The sequence below is a fragment of the Penicillium riverlandense genome, assembly GCF_028828495.1.
Source record: "Penicillium riverlandense strain IBT 135883 chromosome Unknown utg000002l_segment0_segment0, whole genome shotgun sequence".
NCBI lineage: Eukaryota > Fungi > Ascomycota > Eurotiomycetes > Eurotiales > Aspergillaceae > Penicillium > Penicillium riverlandense.
In genome coordinates, this window is record NW_026643195.1 from 2,332,647 (window position 1) to 2,344,452 (window position 11,806).

Consider the following 11,806-nt stretch of genomic DNA (forward strand, 5'->3'; position numbering starts at 1 on the left):
CTTAGTGGCAAGTCTCCGCTGACAGGAGAGACTGTGGGATGGAACACCCCTCTGCTAAGCGCCCTGAGGTCCTGGGTGAGCGGTTCGCTGAGACGGTCTCAATCGCATGGTAGAGGGGCCCAGTCTCCGCAATTGAACAGGACGGAGAAGACCTGAAACACAAAAGAGTTGAGCTGCCAACCATTCGATTTTTCGTGGCGAAGAAATCCCCATAGTCGTTAGGGCAAAGGGAGAGCACAAGAGGACGAACGATGCCCCTCAATAATGAGAGCTGGCACGTGACCAAGCGGCGGCGTATGGGAATCAAACAATAACATTGACATTTATGATCTGTCCTTATTGTAAGTCTAGGAGTCGGAGAATTAAATATCAGTCGCTGCGAGGATCATCGCTAACAAACTACGGATTCTACCCGAGGGCTGACCGGGGTCACAAGCCATTCGGGCCCCCATAGATACGTGGACGTGCCTGTGTGCAGCGGTGGAAGTCAAGCTCGTCGAATGGACTACTCAAGACAACAATTGAATTGACGACCAGGACAAGTGGACGCATGCCACGTCACAGAGGGTGCAGGAGACGGACGGATGGTGGGAGAAACCCAGTTCGATTTCAAGTATCTGGAACAGAAGAAAGAGCGCAGAAAAGACCCCGTCTATTTTATGTCGCCCGCCTCAGGTTCATCATCGACCTTGGCAAGTCCTTGTTCCCGCAGCAGAGCATCAATCTCGTCGGCGGTCCATAGGTGGTGGTAGATCTTGCCATCCTTAGTCCTTCCCACTGTTGCAAACTCGACTGGGAAAGGATGGTCAGTAAATTGATCAGCATAGACGGGCAAGAGATATACTCACTCTTCTCGCTGCTCAGCTTTGTCGAGTCCATCGTCTTGCTCAGAACCTTGACCGCCATGGCACACGCCTCCTTCAAATCACAATCTTCCTTGTAATCCTGCTTGAGGAGACTCTGTGCACTAGCATTGTTGGCGCCCACGCTCGTCGCCTTCCATCCACCGTAATTCCCGCTTGGGTTGCTCTGGTACAGCTGGAACTGGCGGAGGTGGTCATACCCGGCATAGATGAACGACACACCGAACGGACGGAGACCACCATGCTGGGTGTATCCTTGCTTCAGGTCGCAAAGCCGGCGGACGAGCTGTTCGCAGGGAATGTCTTCGTTGTAGGTGATGAGGTAGCGCTGGGCGTTTTGGCGAGCGTAGTTGATCAAGATGTTGGCGTCGGCATTCATGCCCGCGACGGCGCAGATCATGTTACTGCTAGACATTAGCGGATCACATAACACATTATAGTAGAGGCGGGGAGGCAGGCGTACTCATTGATGGTGTAGAGCTTCTCAGCGGAGGTGTCCTGCTCCAAGAGCTTGCTGGTCACCTTCCTCTCGGCGGCGAGCACAATTCCATCCTTGGCAAGAATCCCCAGGGCTGTACCTGCATGGGAGATGGCTTCGAGCGCATATTCGACCTGGTACAATCGCCCCTCTGGGGAGAAGATGGTGGTCTGGTGGCATCAGTTAGCTGGAGCTGTTGGGGACCGACGGGATGACGGAATGGACACACCCGTGAATCATATCTCCGAGACATGGTGCATGAAGCAGAAGAAGGGGAGAGAGAAAAGGAATATTATAGATAGGACACGAGGGTAGAGGGAAGGTTGAGGGATGATGGATGGGAAGGTCAGAAGCTCCGGCAGCATGACCAGGCAGCTCGCCCTCGCGCGTCCTCATCACGTGATATATGAACGATATCGATTGGGTTCGAACTTACATTATAGACATTTACTTACTCTCCCACCACACATTGACCATGCTCAAGTCGACCTATACTCCTCCTCCCCCTTTACCCCCGGGGTGGTCGGAGCATCGCGCTCCTTCGGGTGGGTTTACGTCCATTCTGACCCTCCACATGCCATTTTCTAACTCCCCGTCGCAGGTCACTTGTACTATTATAATTCCGCCACAAAGCAGTCGACATATATCCGCCCACAAGTACAGGCTCCTCAGCCTCCTCAGCCTCCTCAGCCTCCTCAGCCTCCTGTGACCATACCAGATGCGTCTCAGTCTGTACCATCCTTTACTCCCGAGACCCTCCCACCGTTTTCCTCAACGCCGTACGGGCCCGCAGGCTCCGATCCCACGCAAATTGGAGCGCCACAGCATGGCCGTGGTCGAGGAGGGTTTCGTGGCGGAAAGGGCTACCATGACCGGGGCCGACGAGGCCCCGAAGACAGGCCAAAGTCGAAACACCCCATACCGGACTGTGCGCCATGGCTGCTGGTGAAAACCAAGCTTGGCCGGCGGTTTGTTTATAACCCAGAAACCAACGAGAGCTTTTGGAAGTTTCCCCAAGAGGTACTGAAGGGGGTGGTTGAATATGACCGCCTGGAGCGCGAGAAGCAAGAAAGAAAAGAACGAGGCGAGGAGCCCGAAGAACGAGTCCCTACAGAACAAGTGACAAATGCTCCGCAAAAGGAGGAAATTGCTTCTGCGGAATCTCATGCTGCTGTTGAGGGCGCTGAGGGTGCTTACGATAGTGATGAATACGAGGAGGTTGAGGTGACGGACAGTGAAGGGGAAGGCGACCAACCGTCAAAACGTGCCCGGACGGAGAGCGAAGGGGCCCAGGACCAGCCGGTAGAGTTCACCGAGGCGGACCTGGAATACCAATTGGCTGCCATGGGGGAAGAATATGGGTTGGACCCAGAAGAATATGGCGAACCCGGGGAAGATTGGGAAGAAGGTGCAGAGGGTCTTGCATTGACCGACGCTGATGCGGAGGCGCTCTTCCGGGATCTGCTCGACGACTATAACATCAATCCGTTCACGCCATGGGAAAGCATCATTGAAGAAGGCCGCATATTTGATGATAGCAGATACACCGCGCCTCAGAACATGAAGGCACGGCGCGAGATCTTCTCCAATTGGAGTCGGGACCGAATCCAAGAAGTCAAAGAACGCAAGGAGAAGCAGGAGAAACAGGACCCGCGCATCAAGTACCTGGCTTTCCTGCAAGAATACGCCACGCCCAAGCTGTACTGGCCCGAGTTCAAGCGCAAGTATAGAAAGGAGCCGGAGATGAAGGACTCCCAGCTCTCCGACAAGGACCGCGAGAAGTTCTACCGTGACTATATTTCACGGCTCAAGCAACCCGAAAGTAACCGCAAGTCGGACCTTTCAGCTCTCCTCAAATCCGTCCCGCTTCATGCCTTGAATCGCTCGTCCAATCTGGAGGCACTGCCGACCTCAGTAATCACCGACATTCGTTACATCGCCCTTGCGCCGAAAGTGCGCAACCCATTAATCGAGGCCTTCATATCCACTCTCCCTCCCGCACCCGAGGAGAAGTTGACTGCGGAGCAGCAAGCCGAGCTTGATCGGAAACGAGTCGAACGCGAGAAGCGTGAGAAGGCTCTGGCGGATCGAGAGAGGCGGGTGGACGAAGAGAAACGGCGCCAGCGTGGTGATCTGATTCGGGGCAAGCACCTCTTACGAGAAGGCGAGGCCGAAATCGAAGAGGCAATGCGAGTCGGAAAGGAAGGACTCCGGAGCTACATGGAGATCGACGAGGTGGCCGGCGACGAACAAGAGCCGTGATTAGCACCAAATATGTACACTACTGTATTAGATGGACAAATAATATGGAGGAAACAGTTCATTCAATTCCTGAGGGTATCATAGTAGACCAAGAGAGAAAAAAGTGTTCATCTCATCATCATTTGAAGCGCCAATCATCCCAGTCCTCGTCCACGTCCTCGTCACTATCGCTCTCAGCAGAGGCCATATCCTGGTCCTGCTGCTGGGGAATGCGATTCCGATCCTCAACAAGCTTCTGCCGTAGTTCCTCCCGCTTTTGCTTCATAATCTGCACGCGCTCTTCTAACTCATCCATCTGATCAAACTCCTCTTCCAACATCCGCGCCGCATCCTCCCGCTCGCCCTCCAGCTCGGCTTCACGTGCTCGCGTCGCACTCATCTCCTTTTCCCGATCTTGCTGCGCAGCCAGCTCCTCCGCCGTCACCGGTGCTGCTGAAATAGTAGCTTCAGCTGAAACCGCAGCCGGCACCATTCTTGTCGGGGCTGCGACCTCGCGCTCAAAGGCCGCCCATTCGTCTTCGTCGACTGCCGCTGACGATGTCTGCTGCTGCGCGGGCTCGGCCGTCGTCACTGGAGTCATTTGTTGCGGATCTGCCGGCGGCAGGGGACCGGCCATTTCTTCGTCTTCGTCTATAGGAGTCTCGCGGCCAGCAACATCCGCCTCTTCTTCTGAGTCTTCTTCTTGGGCACTGGGCGGCTGCGGATTTGGGGTGCTCGATGCAGAATGAACAGCGTCGAGGGTTGTGCTGCGCATCTTCTTGCGCATGTGGCCGTCCCCGCTGTCGACTTTGCGCTTCTTGCTGATTCGGTTGCCTGCGGTGTTGGGCTGCGATGTGCCTTTGCGGGTAGCTAGTTCATTGCGGAGGAGCGAGCGGACGTCCGCCATGGTCAACACGATGGTAGGAAAAGTTGTACTGTTGTTTAGAAGCAGGTAGATGATCCCAAGGACGCTTCTGAGTGAAGGAAGTGGGCTGTACAGGTCGTTTGCCGGCGGGGGAAATATGGAGAAGCTCGATGATGGCACAGGTCCGTTTCAGCCGCGAGTGGCTGGTGTGGCTCGGCAAGGCGGTGGCAGAGCAGAAGTTACCACGTGACTTGACTTGACCATCACTAAGCACGAGTCCGTCCCGTCCTTTCCTGCTCAACTCTCCATCTCCATTCATCCTCCCACCCGCTCTCGCCACTACCATCCACCTTCACCATCTGCTTGAGCGATCGTGTTTTCTCTTTTATCGGTCGCTCCTCACTCTTTTTCTCTTACAGGGCGCGTCCCTGGTGTCTCATACTCCTCACGCGACCCCGCTCAAGCTCGCGCACGCGCCGCAAGGGGACAGACTCTGCCAACACCACGACCTGGCGCATTCCTCGCCATCGCGCGTCTGGATAATTTGAGCAGACACCAAGTAATACCGTGGACCAGGCACCCGCGCTTGTGCAGCGCCTTCTCTTGTGTATTACTTTAGCGCCTTTGAGCAACCGTAGAGAGTCTTTGTTACGATCGCTGCTGGGCAGCGACGGCGCATAGTTTGAACCCAAGGAAGAGTCGTCCTTTTCTACAACGCGCGGTAGAAATCCACCAGTGACCTTCACCATGGCTGGTAAGCTCTTGTACACCGACCCCACGGGCCAATCGTCTTCAGGTCCCCCAGAGGCCATTGCGCTGGACTGGGGTTATTTGCTGGAAGGCACATGCTAACTGCAAGACCAGATGAACCGCGACGCTCCGGCCGGGCCACCAAGGGCCAACACAAGAACCTCGATATCGTGGCCGCCGATGCCCCGAAGAAAGGCAAAGGGAAAGGCCCAAAAGACAAGAAGACGTCCGCTGAACCTACACCTGAATCCCCCGACGGAGAAGACGAAGAGATCATTCGATGCATCTGTGGTCAATACGAAGAGGAGGAGGAAACAGAGCGAGATATGATCTGCTGTGATCAATGTTCTGCATGGCAACACAACGACTGCATGGGCCTGGTCTTCCCCAAGGGCCAGGAGCCAGACGAATATTATTGTGAGCAATGCCGGCCAGAGAATCACAAGGCCCTTCTCGCCAAGATTGCGCGAGGCGAGAAACCCTGGGAAGAGCTTGCTGAAAAGCGGCGCCAGGAAGCTGAGGAGAAGAAGAAGAAGGGCAAGAAGGGCAAGAAAGGCGCCCGGAAGAGTCGGGCAAGCGAAGGTACGCCAGCCCGAATGGCAGCCTCTGCGACACCCGTTCCGGCTGCTTCTCCTGCAGCGGCAGGGTCAGCTTCAGCCGAGCCGGAGAAGAACGGCCATGCAGGCGATTCCCGTCGTTCCAGCACGCAGAAGCGCAAGCTTGAAGACCACACAGACGCAGAGACGGTGAGTGCTATTTGGACGAGTGGCGAAATTCAGCTTGCTGACATATCTTTTCGACAGGGACCCCAGATCAAGCAGCAACGAATGTCTCCTTCCGCAGTTCCGGCGTCTGCCATTGTCGGTTCCGTCGAGGAGCTTACGATTCCCGCTCGGAGAAGCGCTGCCACTGCTCTAGTCAAGCTATTTGTAGAACAGATTGCTGGGGCTCAGAAGAACGGGACATTTACCCTGCCCGCGGGGCAGTCATCGGAGGAGGCGGCACGGCAACTCGGTCTTAGGATCGAGAATGCCTTGTATGACAATATCTGCGGGAAGACAGGGGAACCCAACGAACCATATAAACTGCAATTACGGACGATCCTGTTCAACGTAAAGAAGAACCCTTCTCTACGGGATCGTTTGCTCGTAGGTGGTCTCTCCCCGGACGCTCTGTCTAAGATGAAGCCAGAGGAGATGGCCAGCGAGGAATTGCAACAAAAGGACGCCGAGATCAAACGCGAATCCGAGCGCCAACACATCATTGTCCAGGAGCAGGGCCCCCGAATCAGACGCACACACAAGGGCGAAGAGTTGGTTGAAGATGAGACGCACAGTGCTGCCACCGACTCCGTCTTCTCTGCTGCTCCGCGTCGAAGCATGGCTGAGGCTGAGGGCAGCCCTTCGGCGCAGAGCCCAGTCAGTCCGAAGCTACAACATTCGACCAAGTCTCGCGCCTCCGGGCAGCACGCCCGTGGCCAGTCGCCGGATAGTGCGCACCACGATCACGTCTTCCCCGAGGTCCCCACCAACATCCGCGAGCCAGAATTCCGAGGCAAGGTCCAGGCGGATGCAGAGATCGATCAGCTTCTGCGCGATGAGGAACCGGACTCTCCGCCTTATTCACCCAAGGATTTCCAGGAGGAAGGCATTGTTTGGCGCGGCAAAATGGCAATGACCCCTGTTGCGGAATTTATGTCTTCCGCGAAACACGTCGGTGGTGCAGACCTAAGCGGACGAGTTTCATGGGACCAACTTGCTCCACCTACCTTGCTGATTGACGGACGCATCGATGTGCAGCTGGCAAGCAACTACCTCTGTGGGTTGCGCTTCAGCACCTCAACAGACGTGTCAGTGATTGCCGTCGGCAGCCCCGACTTGCCGGGAGAGCAAGCCGGGTTCAACAAGCTGTTCGACTACTTCCAGGGCCGTAACCGGTACGGCGTGATCGGCAAGCACCCGGTGCCAATGGTGAAGGACACCTACATTGTCCCCATCGAAGCCGGCGCTACAAAGAAGCCCGAGTTCATCGAGCTCCTGGAGAACAACTCGCTCGAAGGCCCCGCCACCGAACGCATGCTTCTCGTCGTCTTCGTCATCAAGACCAGCGAATCAAACCCTCCGTCCGTCCAGCCTCCCTCCCACCACCCCAGCCAGGAGCCCCCAGCAACTGCGAGTCCCGTCACTGCAACGGGAACCACACCCCAGCAATCCTACACGACCCCAGGCCATGGACCCGCTGCTCAAGTTGCGCCGACACCTCCCTCTGCCTTTGGTGGTTCCCCCGCCCAACCTGCCTCCCAGTTTCCGGCGTACCAGCAGCAATCTGGCGCCACCGGCTTGACCGCCGCAATGCAGGTGCTCGGCGCGCAGGTGAGTGCCCCGGCTATCCAGAAACTTCTTCAAACCGCCCCGAACGTGGATATGGCGCAGCTGAATGTTGTCCGTGATATCCTCGTCCGGCAGCCTGCTGCAGCAGCCAACTACGAGACCCTGATGCAAGCTCTGTTTGAGACCCAGGCGAACGGCCACGTTCTTCAGAGCTGATCGGAAGGAGGAATATTCCTGGCTTGTATTGTACAGCATTTTGTTTTATGTCTGAGTTTAATTTTCATGACTTGATTCACTCGTTTTTACCACTGGGGTGGTTTGTGAGCCGTGTCAACTACGGCCTGGTGTTATGGATGTTATGTCTTTTTTTATGTACCTGGGAGGGAGATTTGTACGGATTCGGACACACATGAGCGGTCGAATATCTTGCTGTAATATGTTCGGCCTGTTGTTCTTCCTCTCTAAAAGGGAACTGTTAAGTTTTTTCCATTATTAGTTATGGTCTTGATCTTTTATGCTTTGTTTTTCCTGCCTGATGACCTCGTTTTTGAGAGCCATGCAGAGGCATTATTTCACACAGTATTAGTTATTTGCAATTAAAATCACCCCGTCATTAGGATGGATCCTTTTTCTAACAGCTTCGTATCATAAAAAGAGAGAGAAATGTAGTTCCTTCTGTACAGTAATCATTACTCTGTTATCGATAATCCACTATCGCGGGTGCAAACCTGACAAACGCTGAGTCAGCCACAAAAAGATTGAAGCGGGGGCAAAAAGTTCCGATAGCAGTCGCTTGAGTCTTCAACTCTTTCCTTTTGCTCAGTTCTGCCGTTTGGATCCTGTGCACGATGTCGATGGATCTGGATGCCCCCGTCCCCATGTCGGGACTGCAGGAGGAGCCTGTCAGTGCGACGTGAGTGCATATCATCCAAAACCTATTTTTTTCATGCTAATCGGTGGGATGTAGGATTCTTTGCTGCAACTGCGGTGCTGCGATCGATGGAACCACTGCGGCCGGAGCATTGTGTCAGGATTGTGTGAGACTCACTGTCGACGTGTCCCAAGGGTATATATCTATTCTGCGTGCTGAAAAAATCGAAATCTGGTGGCTGACAACTTTTTAGGATCCAACGAGACGGAGTCCTCCATGCGTGTAGGGACTGCGAGCGGTGGCTGCAGCCCCCGAGTAGCTGGGTCGTTGCCGCGCTCGAATCGAAGGAGCTGCTCGCTGTTTGTCTGCGTCGACTTCGGGGCTTGTCGAAAGTCCGAATCATTGATGCTAGCTTCATCTGGACGGAACCTCACTCACGCCGGATCAAGGTCAAGATCACTATCCAGCAAGAGGCTTTCCAGGGCACAATCATTCAGCAGACGTTCGAGGTGGAATTTGTGGTTGCATCGCAGCAGTGTCCTGGTATGTTAATGGATCCCCCGAAGAATATGCTTTAGGTCGATAAGATTGGCTAACTTTTTCTCCTACTATTTAGACTGCCAGAAATCCTTTACCCATAATACGTGGAGAGCATCCGTTCAGGTTCGACAGAAAGTGCCTCACAAGCGTACTTTCCTATACCTAGAGCAGCTCATCCTCAAGAATGGCGCACACAAGGATACGGTTAATATCAAGGAAGCGAAGGACGGTCTAGACTTCTACTTTGCGTCAAGATCCCATGCGGAGAAGATGCACGAGTTTCTTGCATCGTGAGTGCACTGTTCCTACCCGTCTCTCTCTAGGTGATCGGCTCGGATCTAATTTTGCTATTTTTACAGCGTGGTTCCCTGCAAAATGAAGAAGTCACAGGAACTTATATCGATGGACACGCACACTTCAGTCAAAAGCTATAAGTTTACATTTTCAGGTCAGGAAAGCTACTGGGATTTTGCTCTCGATCATTTACTAACTCCATCGCAGTCGAGCTGATCCCGATCTGCAAAGACGACCTAGTTGCCCTACCAATTAAGCTGGCTCGCCAGCTAGGCAACATCTCACCCTTGACCCTCTGCTACCGTATTGGAAGCTCCGTCAGCCTTATCGATCCAACTTCCCTCCAAACTGCTGAAATTCCTGCCAACATTTACTGGCGCTCACCATTCAAGAACTTGGCGGATATCACCGAGTTGAAGGAGTTTATTGTCCTAGACATCGAGCCCATCGGCCAGTCGAACGGTCGATTCTTCCTAGCCGAAGCGACTGTAGCTCGTGCCTCGGATCTAGGATCCAACCAAAACCAGTACTTCGTACGGACTCATCTTGGCGGCATCCTTCATGTTGGTGATTCCGCTCTCGGATATTTCATCAGCGGCACTGTCTTCAACAACGATAACTTCGAAGCCATCGAAGCAAGTGGCCAGTACAGCTCGACCATCCCGGACGTTGTCCTCGTCAAGAAGCACTATGCCCGCAAGAAGAAGCCCAAGAACCGCGCCTGGCGCCTCAGGCGCATGGCCCGCGAGTACGAGGAGGAGGCTCTTGCTGGTGCTGTCCAGGCATCCCGCCGCCAGGAGCAGGAGCAGAACCGTCTCGAGGCCGACTATGAGATGTTCTTGCGTGATATCGAAGAGGATCACGAGATGAGGCAGACCCTGGATCTATATAAGACCCGGAACAAGCCGCAAGCGATGGGCGACGACGAGATGGATGAGGACGATGGCAGTGATGACGAGGTGCCAAAGATCAACATGGATGAGTTGCTTGATAACTTTGACGAGTTGAACATGGAGGATGGCGAATGAACTTTCTGCGAGTGATATCCTTGACGATCATGGCTGGCGTGTTTTTGACTCTTCTGTTCTCAATGGGTTTTCAATACAACAAAAAGTCCTGAAATAGACTTCAAAAATGGCGTTCACTGTTGGTACACAATTCACCAGCAACTAGTATCTGGGTGTAGAATATGAATTCGAGTGATTCCTACTTGATGAGTAAAAACGCCTGCGCTATGCAAAAGAACCGGTCCGGAGACAAGATAAAAGAAATCACCATCTGCCTCCGCGCCTCCTATAACCACCGCCGCCGCCACCACCATACCGTGGACCCCGGCCACCAGCCCGACCACCATTAGTGTACGGGTTATCATCCTCCTCATGGTGCTGCCGCACAGGCGGAGCCCGGCCCTTCAGCTCGGCACTCAGCTTCTTGTATGTCTTGCGCATATCCGAATAGCCCATGTGCATCTTCCCGAAGAAGTGATCCGCCAGCCGTCGGTCATTGTCAAGTCGGGAGAGGTAGGCGCCGCACACGTCGCAGACCTGCAGTTTCTGATGTCCCGAAGGACCGGAGGTATCCTGGAGATTCTTGAGGTCGCGCTCGATCTGCTCCTTCTGGAATTTCGCCGTTTGGATCTTGTGCAGTTCGTTCATGGCCATTGCGACAGAGCCCGTCTCGCCCAGAACCGAGACTTCGAGAAGACCCGTGTTGATGGTGTTGGTGAGATCGGCGATTTGTTTGAGCTATTTGCAGAAAAAGTTAATTAGTTGAGACATCTCGCTTCGAGCAGACCGGGAAAACGTACAAGATCGTTCGTCTGCCGGATCTCATCAGGCGTCTTCTCCAACCGACGCTGCGCCGTCTCGATTCTCCGGTCACAGTCGTCGATGTACTTTTGCATATCGCGCATATAGTCGAAATCGAATCCCCATTTTGCTTTTTCTGCTGGCGAGGCCGTCTCGTACTCCGTTTTCAGGCCCTCACTGTGCACCTTGGGGCAAGGTCCGAGATCCTGCTTGGTGTTGGTGAAAAGGTCGTGTGGGCAAGTACCCACGAGGTACGAACGGCAGACTTTGGGGTCTGTGATGGTCAGCTGGGAATTGCGACCTTGGGCGCCAGTGCCAATGAGCTGATCAGCTGTTGGGGGAAAAAGCGTTGTTAGTTCTGTTCGGCGAGCATATTGGGATAGATAGGCGCTCCGGATCTGGAGCGCGGTGCAGCGGACATACCTCCCATGAGCTGCTCCAGCAGCTTTCTCTGTTCCGCCGCCATGGTTAAGATGGATTGCGTCCGCAAAGAGAATGAGCGCAAAGATGGGCGTGGTGGGAGGAAGTCGAAGTCTTTCGCCGTAGCTTTTGCCGCGGAAGGCGGTGAGCGAGACTGTTGACAGGCCAGAGGTTCGGGGGTGTTTCTTGTTCTGATTCGTGCGGTCGTCTTGTTGTTGATTGCTCTGCTGCGTTCGACTGTCTGGGCTTACGGTGTTCAGAGCCTCCAAGCCCTTGGCAGCTCCAGTTCCAACTGCAACTGGTCCCAACTTTCCCCTGTCAATTGGTCTACGTCGCATGAATCGAG

At 54.3% G+C, this 11,806-nt stretch overlaps 7 protein-coding genes across 7 annotated transcripts; 3 read left to right on the forward strand and 4 right to left on the reverse strand.

The window, feature by feature from the left end:
• Window positions 1–652: 652 nt before the first annotated feature.
• Window positions 653–1,594, reverse strand: pre9 (proteasome core particle subunit alpha 3; the record flags this gene model as incomplete). The annotated part of the gene is made up of 4 exons (XM_057194661.1): window positions 653–792; window positions 849–1,267; window positions 1,327–1,511; window positions 1,571–1,594. 4 exons carry the CDS (start codon window positions 1,592–1,594, stop codon window positions 653–655), a joined length of 768 nt encoding a protein of 255 aa, XP_057056016.1.
• A 222-nt stretch (window positions 1,595–1,816) lies between these two features.
• On the forward strand, window positions 1,817–3,603 carry N7474_003247 (uncharacterized protein; the record flags this gene model as incomplete). The annotated part of the gene is made up of 2 exons (XM_057194662.1): window positions 1,817–1,886; window positions 1,943–3,603. The coding sequence occupies 2 exons, from the start codon at window positions 1,817–1,819 to the stop codon at window positions 3,601–3,603; spliced, it is 1,731 nt and encodes a 576-aa protein (XP_057056017.1).
• A 118-nt stretch (window positions 3,604–3,721) lies between these two features.
• N7474_003248 (uncharacterized protein) lies at window positions 3,722–4,489 on the reverse strand (the record flags this gene model as incomplete). Its single annotated transcript, XM_057194663.1, has 1 exon — window positions 3,722–4,489. The coding sequence occupies one exon, from the start codon at window positions 4,487–4,489 to the stop codon at window positions 3,722–3,724; it is 768 nt and encodes a 255-aa protein (XP_057056018.1).
• Window positions 4,490–5,194: 705 nt separating this feature from the next.
• Window positions 5,195–7,743, forward strand: N7474_003249 (uncharacterized protein; the record flags this gene model as incomplete). Its single annotated transcript, XM_057194664.1, has 3 exons — window positions 5,195–5,273; window positions 5,312–5,943; window positions 6,001–7,743. 3 exons carry the CDS (start codon window positions 5,195–5,197, stop codon window positions 7,741–7,743), a joined length of 2,454 nt encoding a protein of 817 aa, XP_057056019.1.
• Window positions 7,744–8,375: 632 nt separating this feature from the next.
• N7474_003250 (ribosome-binding protein NMD3) lies at window positions 8,376–10,260 on the forward strand (the record flags this gene model as incomplete). Its single annotated transcript, XM_057194665.1, has 6 exons — window positions 8,376–8,440; window positions 8,495–8,593; window positions 8,652–8,941; window positions 9,015–9,228; window positions 9,298–9,386; window positions 9,440–10,260. 6 exons carry the CDS (start codon window positions 8,376–8,378, stop codon window positions 10,258–10,260), a joined length of 1,578 nt encoding a protein of 525 aa, XP_057056020.1.
• Window positions 10,261–10,503: 243 nt separating this feature from the next.
• Window positions 10,504–10,893, reverse strand: N7474_003251 (uncharacterized protein; the record flags this gene model as incomplete). The annotated part of the gene is made up of 1 exon (XM_057194666.1): window positions 10,504–10,893. The coding sequence occupies one exon, from the start codon at window positions 10,891–10,893 to the stop codon at window positions 10,504–10,506; it is 390 nt and encodes a 129-aa protein (XP_057056021.1).
• A 104-nt stretch (window positions 10,894–10,997) lies between these two features.
• N7474_003252 (U1 snRNP-associated protein) lies at window positions 10,998–11,798 on the reverse strand (the record flags this gene model as incomplete). The annotated part of the gene is made up of 1 exon (XM_057194667.1): window positions 10,998–11,798. One exon carries the CDS (start codon window positions 11,796–11,798, stop codon window positions 10,998–11,000), a length of 801 nt encoding a protein of 266 aa, XP_057056022.1.
• Between the last annotated feature and the right edge of the window lie 8 nt (window positions 11,799–11,806).